Below are 16079 nucleotides of genomic sequence, written 5' to 3'. Positions count from 1 at the left end.
AGTCTATAAGGAATAATTTTCTGAAAGAATAATTTTGAAACCCCTGACGGACTAGATGACTTTGATGTCATCCATCAGAGCTTTTTATACATGAGAAAAACTATTCAATATACTTGGACTTCGGGAAACTCAAGGCCCCATCTGATCTATTTTTTAATAATTGTAAAATTCACATTAAAATTTTCGAAAGTATTTAAAAAATAATAAAAAACAAATGTGTACAAAAAATTTATTGTTGAGCAATGCATTAAGTGCACAAATGGAAGTTATACTTTCTCATTATGGTTTTATGTAAACAATGATTGTTATGCGCATAAAATAGATCTGTTAAACAAACCTATAAAAGTTTTGCTTCTTGAGCATTGCAAGTAGACTGTGATAGCTGAGGCAAAAAAAAGCAAGCTAAGCGCATTCTACAGCTGTGTTAAATGAAATAGTAGTGCGAGGGAAACTAAGAAATACAAAGGTATTTTTCGATGTCCTTTTTGGAATCGATTTTTTATTTCACTTATTTTTGTAAAATGAAATGTGTAGATAGGAAAAAAAGAATATCGCTTTAGTTTTTTATCCTAGTTGTTATCCTTTTTTCCTTTACATTCTTGAGCAAATTCCCAACTTTTAGGCTGTTCATAGGAATAGCAATGATCAATATTTTCTAAAAAGTGTGTTTGGTTAAGTAAATTCCTATATTTAAAAGGGCAATTAATTAAAAATATAAAAAAAATGTTAATTCTTAAGCTAAGAAAGGAAGGAAAACATATAAGGACCTTCAAAAAACCCTTCAATGTTCTGCCGAAATGGTATCCGAAGCCATTAAATATGAATGGAAGCCCGATAACCGTAGTTCCATACGTAAATCCGCAGATATAGACGAGCTGTATCCCATCAATAAAAAATGAGTGATATTTAAATAATTGAACTTCCCACTTCAAAGGTCCATAAACTGCCAAAAACGCACAACTGATTTTTGTATTTGTCTTGTAGTTCTCTATTGATATGCCACAAAAACATTTTCCGCGGCTATAGATGTTACCAAAGACACTATACGGTTATCACTTTTTGTTCTGGCGGCTTACCATTATTACAAGTAAATTATTCAGAAGATCCTTGTGTTCATTGTTATTTCCTTTTGTTTAGTTGCTGCATTGCTGGTTTTATGTCCATTTTCCGGCTGCGCCAACCTAGTCGTGGTCAGGATTGAATAATGTATTCTCCGAAATAAGAATAAAAGTCTTCTCCGTTTGGGAGTTCAAAATCAAGAAAACTGTATTTATTTCTTCAATACGTCACTTCCCTCCCCTTACAAAGGTTGCATACGCTTCGGCTGGAATTACAGGGTATATTGCAGGCAACTGGTTTTGTACCTGTTTTATTTCTTGTAGTGGTTCCTTTTTGCTTGTGGTTCTTGATAATTTTTTTATTCTTTGCTAATTTTTTTATTTAAGAAGGTTAGTGGATTAAGTGTACAAATTGTTGATATGTCAAGAAAAACTAACAATAATTACCATTATTTTTGTTATATAAAGTGTATTATTATTTTCTGAAATTAATTTCAAAACGTTATCATGTTCTGCCATTTTTATCTTGGTTACATTAATCTCTCTATTCTCCCTAATTTTAAAACTTAACTTTGCATTGTTTAGTCTTATAATTTTGCATCCTTTTATTTTTTTATAGCCATTTTGTTCTTGACAATTTTTAGAGATTGTAGTATTACATTTGTTTCAACGGATAATTTGTTTCGAGGGAGTCGGCCTAAAATTACAAATTGGATTCCGGATTGACTTGAATGGGATTACGATTAATTATATTTTTTATGAATTCATTATTATCACCTTTTTTTGTCTGATTAAAAATTTTATTCTCATCTTCAAAATATGTTTGTTTGATCGGAATGATCTAACTGATACCCATTATGGTTAGATTAGCAAATTATTTTAATGTGTGAAATGAGTAATAATTCGTTATTTTTAAAAGTATAATCTAGTTGTCAATGCTTTCTAACATTTTGTAATTGAGTTGCAATTCGATTCCTCCTGCTTCAAGCCATCAAAGGCTAAACTGGAGAAAGCTCCGCCTCTGTCTGCCTTTACTAATTTGGGTTTACCTAACTGATTAGAAATTCGAATTAATGAGTTCCGGCATTCTATCCAGTCCTTTGTTTTAATTTGCTAAAATTTAGCGAATTTAAAATAACTGCCAACTCATGTATTGTTTTCCCTCAGATGGATAAATATCTACCACAAATTTGTATCGGCAATGTTCAGGACTAGGAGTGAATTTAAAAGGCTTTTTGGTGTTTCTATGTTCTGTTTTAGCCAAATTGCTTATAGTGCTTTCATTGATTATATTCTGATTTAGTAATTGGCTATTTGCAAAGAATCGATTTTCTTTAAATAATTTTGCCATTTTCTGTATATTTGGATGTAAAAGTCTTTCATGGGATTGAAGTATAAGTATAACATGCTTTAATAGGAAAATATACGCGCTCTCCATATAGTAGGTAATGCGTCTATGAATAAATACGGACAGGGTCAGATCGACTCGGCTATTTATCCTGATCCAGAATATATATACCTTATATTGTCAAAAAAAAAATGTTTTTGGTATACCCATAGAAATTGGGCAGACATAAATTTAAATTATAAATTCATATTATATGCATGAAACATCAAAAATAAAATGTGCATTAATTCGATACATTATCTTCTATTTCGGTAAAAAATATTTAATGTGATCATCATATAAGGCGTCTCTTTTCTTAGTTCTTGATTCGTCAATATAAGGGACTTGATGATAAAAGCCGTTGGCAAGAGTCCCGTCACATATGTATTCGCCTCTCGCCTGCTGTAGTTGTTGGCCGGAAACACACAATTAGGATAGGACACTAGTAGCTGTGTGAGTAGCTGTGCAAGAAAGATACATAGAACTCTCCGCTTCAATAATGCTTCGCTCTCCTCGTAGCATTCCCTTTTTTTAATGAAAAATGTATAAGTATAAATAGAAGCGTCCTCAGCTCAAACACCTACAGTTTTATAGTGATCACTCTTGTGAAAGGTTGTGTGCATATTATCGGATGTTACCACCTTCAGCAACTGAGTAAGTGATAGCATGGCATTGCTAGATTTTTTATAAATGTGTGACATTAGATCGTTGCCGCGCCCTGAGGGAAAATGTACTGTCGTTGAAATGCTAATAGAAATGTCTAAAAACGTAAAAAATAACGGAAAAAGCTTGTAATGTTAATGTAAGTTAGTAAAACACTTATTAATTGATCAACAACAAAAATAATGCGCATTCTCAGTTGTTCCATCGTGAAAGCAAAACGAGGATATGAAGACCGATCAAAGTTCTTGGCGTTCAATGAACTCCCACAAAACGGCTAAAACCCGAATTGGTTCCCTGCCTCAAGTAGATAAACTCAAAACTTGTTAAACCTCTTTTTGATTTTGGTTTTTTTTTTAATTCTTTCATACGCTTCTTACTGTTTCTTGCTATACGTTAATTCGCTGTCGTACTTTGTCTGGAATCACGAAGAAATATATAAAATTAATTTTACACCAAATAAGCAAACCGGTTCATAATAGCCTAATAAATATGTGAAATGAACAAAAATGTTCTCAGAAAATATTCTTATGGTATTTAGTAAATGGATGGTAATATATAGAATTCATACAATTAACTAATACAAAATTTTCTGAACTATTCAGTTATTTATAGTTAAGAACTAATGAAACACGAATGAGCATCCATGGCAACATAGGATTTATATTACGTGAGTTAAACAATATTATTTTTTTCTTTGAACAATTTTGTTGTGGTACTTTCTGTAGTAATTGTATATTAAAAAAAATCAAATTGGTTTATACCGATTAAGATCAATTACAAAGCATTTTCAATTAATCTTCTCATATTTTTTGGCATATTCACAGAAATCGGAAAAATAAATATATAATCAAACCAAAGTTTTTGGTCTACCGATAGAAATTGGCCAGACAAATAATAAAAGGAAAAGAAAAAATAAAATTTTTTTTAAAAATGTGGACTTAACAGTTTTTGGGGCTTGTGATAAAACAATAGTAATTTGAAAAAAATATAAATATTTTCCAATAGTTTTGTCGTTGCAGTTTTGTGCGGTTTGTTAATTTATTTAAATATTTTCTTGTCCACCAGACCTTTTTCTACCGAAGTGACTGTGTCTTACATAGTATATTTATAAAGTAAATTAATATATTAAAAGTTTTTTTTTGTTAAATGTATATTTTTATACCAGTTACTTGTACAGTAGAAGCGTATACTAGATTGGTTGAAAAGTATGTAACAGGCAGAAGAAAGCGTTTCAGATCATATATAGTATATATATTCTTGATCAGGTTCGAATGCCGATCTGGCCATGTACGTCTGTCCGTATGAACGTCGAGATCTCAGCATCTATAAAAGCTAGAAGGATTGAGATCAAGCATACAGATTCTAGGGACAAAGACGCAGCGCTAGTTTGTTGACACATGTTGCGACGCCCACTCTAACGACCACAAACCGCACAAAACTCCCACGCCCACACTTTTCAAAAATGTGTTGATATTTTTTACATTTTTATTAGTCTTGTAAATTTCTATCGATTTGTATAATTGATTTTTTTCTACTCCCACTCTAACGTCCATAAACCGCCCAAAACTGCCACACCAATATTTTTGAAAATTGTTTGGATATTTTATCATAATTTTATTAGTCTTGTTAAGTTCTATCGATTTGCCAAACAACTTTTTGTCGCGCCTCTCTAAACCCCTTAAGCCACCAAACCGGTCATGCAGACAGTTTTGAACAATTTTTAAATTTTTTTTCCTATTTTCTTCCCAATATTTATCGATATCCCATAATAATTATTACATTTCGCGTTCCCATTCACACTAGCTGAGTAACTAGGTATCTGAAGGTCGGACAACTTGACTATAGCGTTCTCTCTTGTTTTGGTTTATATTTTATATTAATGGCAATTGCTTCGAGATCGCTTGAGATGTTGAGGATGGTGAACTGAATGGACTAATGAACTAGTAGTGCTACGCCCCCAAATCTGTTGGTGGATATATTTGTTAACAGTTTGTAGTTTATTGGTGTTGGTATTTTATTTGTGTATTGTATGTGGGTTTCTTGGAGGGAAATTATGTGTGGGGGGTATTTTTTGATTAGATTAAGGAGTTAGTGTGTTCATATCTTTTTAAATTTTATTGAATTACAGTTATAGACATTTTTGATAAATGGGGCTTAGAATTTGACTTAGAGGATGTGTTGGGCTTAAATTTTACGGTCTGAGGGCTTACAAAATTAGTAATTCGTATATGTAAGTTTTTTAATCGAAGTCTTTTCGGTTTTATCTTTGGCCTTAAGGGGCTTAGATAAAACTGATTTTTTTATTTTGGCTTCATAGCTTACGGTCGAATTCTGTTGAGTCCTTTTTGTTGATCTTATACTACATCTTCGTTTCCGCTTTCGATCAGAGGTTGTTGCGATGTTGAAGTCCGGAAAGAATGACTTTTTAATCACAAATGGTGAAACTTTCCCCATCTGTTCTGGTTATTACAATAAATTTCGGTTCATAAATTGTGGGTTGGTTGCACTGTGCTGAGTAGTTCATGCTCGCTGCGGCCTTCGGAGGGCTACTTTTCTAACGGCTTATGTGGAGAATTTGTTGGGTTGGGTTGCGATGCGAGGAAAGCGCGTCCAATCTTAGCGGATGGTAAATGTCGACGATGTCGAATAATATTTAATTTAAGAGATAGGCAAACGCTTTATTCTTTGAGTAGATCGAGATTGTCTCTAATTTCTTATATTTTCTAAAGTATACATTTTTTTTAATTCGAAAGGGTAGGCAAACTTAGGCAAATAATAATATTGAGATTAAAAAAAAAAAATTTAAAAACAAAAACAACTATTTGATTTTCGAAAATTATCGAACTTTTTCGAAAATTCATATCGCAAAAACTGGTGGTCAAACATGGGCAAACGATTCCAGTTTTCAAATTTCAAAAATTTGATTTTTCCGAAGCCAGTTTCTTTGAGCTGACACTAAAAAATCGATGTCTACTAGACCATGTTTACTCTAATTTTGACACAATTATTCTAAATTATTTTTAAAATTTATTTTGTAATGTACATAGATATGGCTATTACTATTTCTATGCTATACGAAACGAAATTTTTTTGATCAATGAGCCCGGCAATTATGTCTGAATATGTAAACCCAATCTCAGCTTAAAACTGTGTATTTGGGAGGATTGTGTGTTTGGGATAACCGGTTGACGGTAAGATAACGTTCAAGGAAAATGTAAATAGTTAAATATATTTATTTAAATTCTGCACAAATCAAAGTAGATTCACTCGCTAAGCGAAAAAGTCATGATGATTATGAATATAAAAATATAATACATTTTGGGAATTTATTAAAAACCACCGCTGGATAAGGGATTACAAATAGAAATTCGGATGACAGAAAAAGCAAATCCGTTCGCTTGGAAAGTCATCCGCTTTCGTAATCTATGCACCTGCGAATCGTTGTCAATTATCCCCGTAACCAACTAATATAAATTACATTCATTCGAAAACCATATTGTATTATATTGTAACGATTCATAAGGATAGGGTGGTGTTATGAATTATTCCAGGACGCACGCGCGAAGGTACAGCTCCTCCTTGTCGGTTATGTGGGGTGATGGTCTTGTCCTGGAATCTCAGTCAAATTTCATTCTAATGATTATCGATGTGATTGCGTGCTACGACAATTAAGAAAAGGGTGGCAAATCGCCATGCACGACACAGACAACGGACAGAAAGATTCTTATACCCTACAAACTGCTCGATCTCCAGGTGTGGTGAAGGATCGTGTTATGCCCGCCCTACCTTGGCCATTCTTTAACAAAAATTACAAACAGTTGTCATCCTGAATTGCCCCTTTTGGTCGCTAACCGCCGCAAACTCTACCTCTTACTCTTATTACTCTTCTCGCTTATTCAATTTTTTTTTCTGAAGTTCCGTTCAACTTTGGGCAGCATTATTTTTTTTTTACCGGCTCTTGAACTAAATGGCGCCTTGCTCTCATTTACACTTACACATATGGCTACAAAAAAATAACACTAAGAAATTATCACGAACTTAAACTACTTTTCTATTCCGGACCGAGCTCGCTACCTCGTTGCGGAATCCCTTCGCGGTCGCCAACTTGGCCCTGAGATTAACGTCGACGCGTTCACAAGCTTCTCAAAGAAACCTTGCTTTGCGCCAGACTATGGGAACTGATCAGTTCAATCGCAGCGCTCCCTTCTCGAACCGTTTGGAAACTTAAAACGCGACAGGGAAACAGGAATATCACGCTGCTCTTAAATTCTCTTAAGCGTATGAGAAATTCTTACACTGCATCGAGCCAAAAACTGCGGATGGTCTAGGATTTCTTTGCGAATTTTAGAGACTGGCGGATCGCTCGCTTTTTCTCCCGAACTTTACAATGTTCTTAAAACCAATGTCGACCCTCACAAATGCATGCCAGTTTTCCGTATTTCCCTCAAAATTTGGGTTTTCAACTCCACAGGCCTCAAGGCCCCTTGTCCTGGTGCTAAACCAAATAGCCGCCGTCCTTATGTCTTCGGCTGGTGATCCAATGCTACACCCCAGACGACTCCAAACTCCACTCTAAGCGACATCGACTTTATTCACTTCCTAGACCCAGTTGATTTTGGGGTTACCTGGATTTCCTCTGGCACTCGCATACCCTTTCTTCAGAGGGGAATTCCTGATGTTTCCTCTTTCATTCCGAAATTCCTGACCCGAAGAATTCTTCTTCTGCCGCAATTTCAGTTCTGGAAACCGAAAATAGATGGCGGCCCCAAACCTTCTTACCCCCTAGATGACGCTGCCGACACTAGTCCCTTTCAGCCAGGGTCTTAACCGCCTCAGCCACCTTCTCCATGCTCTTAACCACACTTTCTATAAATTTATGGGACTTTATGAATTTATGATCGCAATGCCAAAGTCTGCGATTGCCTCGCTCGAGCTATTTTTGAAGTTTAATTCGTGTACCCACTCCTGTCACCTCTGGGTTGACATCGGAATTGGGGGAACGTAGACTGTGGCTGACTGTGTATGGAGAAGAAGAAGAAGCGGTCTATTCTATTCGATTATGCGCAAACTCATTTTTTAATAGCCGTTTTCCGATTGTACCATGCCTTGATATTAACATGTTGCTTATTATAACGACCTTTTTCCCTACGTTCTGACGTCTCCGAGTAGGGGCGCCTAACTCAGACAGGATGTGTGCTCGTCTCCCCTAATATATGTTTTAATGTGATTTCCCGACCAAGAAGAAGGGAACTTTCCGATCTTATCGTAAGTTTTATTCGGGATATCTCCAGCTCTCGATAAGAACTCCGCAGGTCCTTGCCATCTGCTGTTCTGCGTGGTTTCCTCGATGTTCGTCATCCTCGACTACCCGGACCAGGAAGTGCACGTCTGGTATGACCACAGAACTTCACTCCTCCCCCTGTCGCACCCTCACCGTGTAGATCTTAACGTTGCACTCTCAGTCTTGTAGACTAATGCACTTTCGTTCACTCTTGGTGATTGTACACCCACTTTAGATTCTTCCTCATTGGACTCCAAGGCGGGTTCTCCTATCTTGGACGACGTCACCATCGGACTCCGTTGCATCTACCCTTCGTAAGCGACGAACCCATTCGCTATGTCCGCGTTTTCTCCCATAAACATTAGAAATGTGTTATAATGAGGTGGAATTTTGTGCTATTTCAATATTTCCTTTGAGATAACATAACATAATTATTTGTAAATCAAAAATGATTATAATTTAAAATTGGATGACACAATAATTAACATAAAAAGAAGAGTATTCTGAAACAAATAAACAAATTTTCAATTTCGCGTTCAAATGAATGTTTCGGTCGCCATGGAAACCATGGTTCGTGGCGGAACATTGTTCCACAATATCGAAGAACCGGTTGCCAAACCGAAACCTAATCAACATTATGGTTCAAGCCATGTTACTTTCCTTTGTAAAAAAAAGTTTTAATTGTAGTAGGCTGCTCCTTCTACCCTCTTCCTTTACTCTTAGTCATACATTCCTAGTCATACATACCTAATTATACATAGCCAATCTAGTCATAAGCTTATACATTCATACACTCATCCTTACTATATACATACATACAAATATTATCGAGAATTTTATCGACTGATCGACTCGCCACTCTGCAGAAAGCGCGGCAGTCAGTCGCTGTTGAACTAAGCTAGAGTACAGATCGATATAAAAGAGACAATTGAAATAGTATTCGAATGTTAACTTCTGTAAACGGCGGCTAAATAATTATACTTATTATTTGGATAAATATTCGATGTGGACCTGAAAAAAGGATGCTCTTCAGTGCTGGTATAAGGGAAAATTGACGCTTAAAACTACATCTTATAAGTATTTAATATAAAATTCTGTATTTCTAAAATTTGCAAATGCTGGGCCGAATTGTCATACTCACTTTGTACTTATAATACTGGGGATTTAAATGCATGTCACAGAAAAGATTTTTTCTTAAAAAAAGAGCAAACTTAATATTTGGAATTAATGCCCATCGATTTAAAATGTTTCAAAACTTTGACGCTAGTTTATTTGGCAAATATGAGGTTTTACAAAATCAATTAAAATAGATCTGTAATCTGTGACCTGTAGTCAAGCTTTTGTGCTAAACTTATTAAGTGCAGTCCTTACCTTTTTGTCCAGAAATGCCTAGCAGCTCCTGATTAAGAGTCCTAAGTAATGGGTGCTTGCCGCAACCGCAAAGTCCACGAAAGTCATCTAAATCAAGGGCCCATCTCATGCCGCCACATAGCTGCAAGAACATTCACAGACCATTGTTAAGGAGATTCAAAATGGGGATTGTTCTTACCTACCCCTCATTAATAAGATGGAACTTATGCAATAAGTAAGATGTTTTTTGTTGATATAACCACTTTGCCGGCTACTTTACAGCTAAAAAAAACCTAGGATTTGATCGAGAAGTAATATTCCGAAACCAAAAGATAAAAGTTGGATATGTGTTTTTTTTCGTGGTCGTTGGGTTGGGTTGGGTTGGGTTTTGCTATTGTAACGAACTATTTTCATATATTCTGCAGACTACGAATTGCAACGGCTAGCTCAGAGAGTTTAATTGTTCGTCCCACAAAATGTATGTTTTGTTTGACCAAGAAGAATACAGGATTTTAGATTAAATTAGCTTTATTAAGATACCACTTGATAATGGATTCCTACAGTCCTCGCCGTCTGCTGCCCGGCGTTACTCCTTCGTCGTCCCTCCTTTGTTGTCAAGCGACGTCCTTAACAGCGGACCCGTGCCGGTTCGAAAGGGACTAAGGATGTTATGGTGGTGCAGGTCTATCGACCGTTATGTCGCATTTGCCGACCAATGCCTCTACTGTCTCTTCTGACCACGACAGGCCCTTGTCGTCTCTAACAACGGATCATCTGCCGGCTCGAAAGAGACCTAAAATGTTATGATGAAGGTGTATCGTCCGTGAGGTTGAACCAAAGCTCGTCCCAGAACCACCTTTGCTAACCAAAGTCTCCACTGTCCCTTCTGACCAAGTTGAGTCCTCGTACTCTTCTGCGTCCTCGTCGTGGGTTCGCCTCCTTGCTCGTCTCCGTCACTTAAAGTGACCGAAATCAGACCGCGGCTCACTGACTGATTGCCTGATTTAAGACTCCTAACACTATAGTCGAGTTCCTCGACTATCAGATGCACGTTACTCAGCTATTAATATTTATGGCATATCGATAGATATTGAAGAATATAATGAGAAAAATTTACAAGACTACTAAAAATATAAAAAAATCTCAAAACACTTTTCAAAATTGTTGGCGTGGCGGTTTACGGGCGTGGAAACAAAATTGCCTCTATGCTCTGGATTGTTAATATCAACATACGGACAGACCGATATTGCCAGTTCGACTTGGCTATTGATCCTGATCAAGATATATATACTTTTTATGGTCGGAAATACTCTAGTATACTTTAGTATACTATGCTATAACTGTAGATGCTATAACAGTAAAAGCTGGTTCATCAAACCATTCACGTCTAGAGCCAAATACTTCAGGGCGAAAGCCCTGTGGCTGTGGTGTTGCTCCTGCAATTCGTTTATCGCCATTGGCAACTGCGCTCAAAAAAATCAAATTCGTGTCCAGCCAGTAAAACAGTATGTTGTATTGGCCACAAGATGCTAATATCCACGAGTATTCCACACCACACGACGACTGTGTGGAAAAATATTTTTCCCGGTGTCCTTACTGTACTACTACTATAGCGCGCAAACTTCAATAACGGGTTTAAAAAAAACAGCAGAATCGTTAAAAAAAGATGTATCAGGTAGAAGGAATGGTTCCGAATCCACGTCCACGCCTTTCCACGTCCACAAAACGCAAAACACTTACACCAAGTAACGATTACACTTAATGATATAGCCACCAAGATGCGCCAAAAAGAAATTCAAGGTTTTTTGTTCTTTTGTTTAGCACACCTCCCTCGCTCGCTTGCTTTACTATAATATTTACTTCTCCTATTCGCAATATTAAAATGAAACAGTTCACAAAATAAAATAGCTGAAACTAAGCTTATTAGTGAAAAAGTGTTGAACATCAATAGTTATGGAATTTAATAGTTACGAGGATATGAAATTTGAAAGAAATTGTTTAACTCATTTGGGAAATATACGTTTGAAAACAATGGGCGTAGGAAATTAAACTATAAAGTTTAATTATCCTTAATTCCCCTAACAGGACGCCGGGATAATAGTTATGATGTCGATATGAACCTATTTCTCCACGGTTAAGTTCCAAAGGTTACACTCTTTGCAATTTTTCTGCAATTTACCTTGTATGCACGGTTTATGATATACATGACCACATTCAAAGCTGGTTATACAATTAAAGTGTGTGCCTACCATCAGTACTGGACGGTGGCACAATGAGCACATTTGTTCGTTGGAAACCTGCTGACCTCGTCTTTGCGTGGTGACTATCTCCGAGTGAATTTCAAAATAGTCATTAAGTTGAATTTGTTGGGCAGAGGATAAAATTTCACCTTGAAGATTGTAGTGCCACAGCATTTTAATAAGTGATTGTCGTAGGTTTGGAATGTTCTGTCCCATTTTTATCTTTCCAACAATCACCGCTGGGCTAAAGTAGTCTAAAGCAAACAAAATAAAAAGAAGAATAATAGAACATGTTACCATTGAAAAGTATGTTACCAACTATGCCGTCCAAAACTTTCGTCACGATTTCAGGATGATTGCTAAATTCATTAATAAGTGCATTCCAAAGATCGTTGTCATCGTGCTCCTTGCAAAACTCGATGGCCATTTCTATGTCTCTGATCTAAAAATTTTTAATTTATAATTAAAGTTATCACCCACCCATTTTGCCTTACGCGGTGAAGAATGACATTTAGTGCTTCGGCCGCTTCTACACCACCCATACAACCGAGCAGGTAGACTATTTCTGGATAAAAGTTTTCCTGTTTGCATATGACCAACGCCTCCTGAATGTCATAGTCCTTTGAACGCTTTAGAAAGGGCAAAGGAATGTAAATGTATCCTCAGGTGTGGTGAAGGATCGTGTTATGCCCGCCCAACCTAGGCCATTCCGTACCAAAAAAATCACAAACAATTACCGTCCCGAATGGCCCCTTCGGTCGCTAACCGCGGATTACAGGGAATACCTCCTAGTCATAGGCAAACAATTTAGTTTTTCAAAACATTATAAAAAAGGATTATATTACAATAATTAAAATTTCTTACTTAAGATGTATGATAGCTACATCTTAATTGAGACTTAATAAAATTAGAACTTAGAATTCAGACCGCCAATAATAATATTTCCATTTACAGCTTCAATTTTCTCTGAAAATAAATACTTAATTCAGATGAAATAACACTGGAGGGGAGAGACAATTTTGTGCCTTCAAAAATCCATTAAAAGTTAACAAACATTTCTTTTCGGACATATGGGCGTGTGTACGGCCAGCAGCCAAAAATTAAACGGACCAAAAAGAAACAAAGAAATAAGCGGTATCAATCTGCAAATCGCAAAGACAAATAGCAGAGAAAAATTGTGCCCTTAAAAACTAATTCCACCATTCCGGTCTGCTAAAGACCTTGGCCTTGAAAACGATACTAATCCTACTAATGCTTAGGCGATAAAAATATTGCTGCGCCTTGCGCACCGTGGGACCAGGACCCCGATTACGTGAATTTAATTTATATTTTTTTTATCTCATGCCTTTTTTTTCCATTAAATAAATCAGTTAAAAAACCCCCCCATTTTTGGGAATCCACCGACGAAAGCGCTTCCGGGTGATTTTCCTGTGGAATTCATGTCTTATGCAAATAAAAGATTAACAATAAAAATATAAAATAATTTGGAGACATGCAGCGCTACTTGCGATCTTTTTTTTCTCTTCTCGCTTATTTCATTTTTTTCTCAAAGGCCATCCAATGTTGGGCTGCACTACATTCTAAACCAAATGCGGCGTCTCGCTGTCACTTATAAAAAACATACACATATAAAAAAACCACTAAGAACTTAACACTACTTAAACTAATTAGTTATTTCTGACCGGACTTAACATTTCTTTCGAAGCATCCACGATTACTGCCACAAAAGCCGCGTCAATTGCTTTGGGCCAGACTCCGGGAACTAATCAGCTTGATCGCCGTGTTCTCTACCCGCACCGTTTTGAAGCTTAGAACGCGGGCGGGAACCGGGAATATCACGCTGCTCTTAATTTCTCTTAAGCATAAGCAAACTCTATGCGTTACATCGAACCAAAAATTGCGCTAGGTCGCGAATTTTTTTGGCGACCTTCGGAGACCGGAGGTTCTTTGAAATTTTCTAAAAAAAAGCGACGGCGACCCTCACAAATGCATGCCAGTTTTCCTTAATTTAATTTATATATATGATTTCCACTTTCTCAGGCTTCTATGCCCCCTGTTCTGGTTTCACGCCAAAAACAGCCTCCGTCGTTCTATTTTCGCTTGGTGATCCAACGCTTCCCTCCAAACGACTTCGCCTTTGCTCACTTCCCAGTTGATCTCGAAGTTAATATATATAATATATAATATATTTAAATTATGTTGAGAGAGATATCTAACCTGAATTCCCCCCGGCACTCGCTTACCCTTTTTTTCGAATCCAGCGCCTCAATGATAATCATGAATTTTTTCTTCACTTTTCGCCGGCCACAAAAAAACTTTTCACTGTTTCGTCAGACCGTCAGAAATGGACTAAAACCATATTGGCCTTCGGATGCCGGCCGAACCCAGACTCCCAAGGCTGATACCACCAAGCTTGAGGCAGGTAGCTTATTGCCTCATGTCTTTGGCGTGGTATCTCCCTACGAATCGACCTTGTAAGTCTTCTAAATCGTAGTACGAATTCCCAACCTTTCTCCGGACCCGAGCTTTCAGGTAATTCGGACCCAATTTGGCATTATACCCCGCTTGGAAATTATTATGCCTGTAGTTATTACGAAACACTTCCTGGCCCACATCATAAGATATTATTCAGGATCGGAGGTTGTAAAGCCACTCATTCTTATCATTTTGCTTTCTCATTACTTCCACGGCCTTATTCCTCACTAACTCCAAGGAATCCTCACTAGCGAAAGCCATGGAGCGATCCTGAATCAACCCCAGAGCTCTTAACAATTTATATGTAGATCCTGATCCAACAAAGTGCTGCCCGAACACCATATAATATGGAGTAGTTCCCAAACTGGAATGCCCCGCGGATCTCAAAGCACAGCAAATGCTACTCAGCTCTTCGTCGCAATTTTTCTAGTCTGGCCTGACGTACGACCGGATCGCCGCTTATACCGACCTATTTAGTCTTTCGGAAGCATTCGACTGCGGTGAAAATACCGCCTTTAGCTTATGGCCAATAATAATATCTTCGAACTCGTTCTAAGGTCTTATGTATTCCTCCGTGTGAAGCCAATGGATGATCGTGGGCACTTTTTAAAACACTCTGGACTAAGCCCTTGGGGATCCCCAACTTTCAGACAAACTGATAATGCAAACAATCACCGGTGACATGATCCATTCTCCTATATACAAGGCCGTTAACTAATTTAATATCTGCAACAAGTTGTTGTTCGCCTTCAACCGCTCAAATTCCTTGTACTTGTCGGACTTGAACTCTGGCGAATCCAAATCGACTATCAACCCTTGACTGGAATCTAACGCGGCTATATTCTCCTCATTTACCCGAGATAAATCGTCTGGCACAACATTCAGTTTGCCGCTGCGGTGCTCAATATTGAAACAACCTTCGGTTGTTTTTTTTTAACCAAAACTCCTCCTCCTTGCTAGCGTCACACTGCACAAAAAATGACTTTCCGAAATCCGGACTAAGAAGAACAGGCGCTGAACATAACATCTCCTTCATCTTCTCAAATGCTAGCTTTCCTTCAGGACTCATGACGAACTTCTGTCTTGTCTTTAATAAGTCAGTCAAAGGCGCTGCTACTGACGCAAAATTATTAATAAACTTGCGATACCAGCCAACCATTCCTAAAAACCTCCGAAGACTTTTTAACGAATTTGGTAGCGGAAAATCTGTCATCGCCAATATTTTCTCCGGATGAGTTTTTATTACGCCCTTCCCGACAATGTGCCCTAAATATTTCACCGAACGCATGCAAAATTTACTTTTCTCTACGTTGAGCGTCAGGCCTGCCGTCTTAATATGACCTGCAACTTCTCTTAGAACCTTCAGATGTGATTCAAAGCTACCGGAAACTACCAATAGGTCGTCTAGGTAAACAAACACTTCGTTTCGCAGTTCTGCTGGTATGACCTTGTCCATCAGGCGTGTCATCGTTTGCGAAGCATTTGTCAGCCCGAAAGGCATCACTTTATATTGATAAAGCGGCTTTCCGGGTATGGTAAACGGCGTCTTAAACCTAGAATCTTTTTCAAGGGCTATCTGCCAATAGGCATCTTTCAGATCGAGACTACAAATAAACAAAGCTTTT

General features: G+C 37.3%; 2 protein-coding genes and 1 long non-coding RNA gene across 4 annotated transcripts in view; 1 reads left to right on the top strand and 2 right to left on the bottom strand.

Moving 5' to 3' along the window:
• Nucleotides 1–2397: 2397 nt before the first annotated feature.
• Nucleotides 2398–3531, bottom strand: LOC117148245. Its single transcript, XR_004459890.1, has 2 exons — nucleotides 3030–3531; nucleotides 2398–2970 (listed from the first exon to the last, which is right to left on the bottom strand). It is a non-coding gene; the product is annotated as an uncharacterized LOC117148245 (long non-coding RNA).
• Nucleotides 3012–16079, top strand: part of LOC117148226 (probable chitinase 10) — a 33259-nt gene continuing 20191 nt past the window's right edge. The window contains exon 1 of one of the 2 annotated variants that reach the window (XM_033315528.1): nucleotides 3012–3099. The gene's annotated coding sequence lies outside the window, so the exon portion shown is untranslated. Of the gene's footprint in view, nucleotides 3100–3710; nucleotides 3776–16079 lie in introns of those variants that run through there. The other variant, XM_033315520.1, reaches the window with a different exon arrangement.
• On the bottom strand, nucleotides 11541–12617 carry LOC117148238 (vacuolar protein sorting-associated protein 41 homolog). The gene is made up of 3 exons (XM_033315542.1): nucleotides 12474–12617; nucleotides 12295–12421; nucleotides 11541–12233 (listed from the first exon to the last, which is right to left on the bottom strand). Exons 1-3 carry the CDS (start codon nucleotides 12519–12521, stop codon nucleotides 11860–11862), a joined length of 549 nt encoding a protein of 182 aa, XP_033171433.1. The 5' UTR covers nucleotides 12522–12617; the 3' UTR covers nucleotides 11541–11859.

Source organism: Drosophila mauritiana, chromosome 2L (genome assembly GCF_004382145.1).
Source record: "Drosophila mauritiana strain mau12 chromosome 2L, ASM438214v1, whole genome shotgun sequence".
Lineage (NCBI taxonomy): Eukaryota > Metazoa > Arthropoda > Insecta > Diptera > Drosophilidae > Drosophila > Drosophila mauritiana.
Note: the sequence above shows the minus strand (reverse complement) of the source record. Positions and strands in the feature narration are given on the sequence as shown.

Coding starts and splice junctions, on each gene's coding strand:
- LOC117148238 (XM_033315542.1), bottom strand. CDS start 12,521: ATGGGTGGTGTAGAAGCGGCCGAAGCACTAAATGTCATTCTTCACCGC. Junction 12,422..12,473: donor TAAATGTCATTCTTCACCGC/GTAAGGCAAAAT, acceptor AAAAATTTTTAG/ATCAGAGACATAGAAATGGC. Junction 12,234..12,294: donor AGTTTTGGACGGCATAGTTG/GTAACATACTTT, acceptor TGTTTGCTTTAG/ACTACTTTAGCCCAGCGGTG.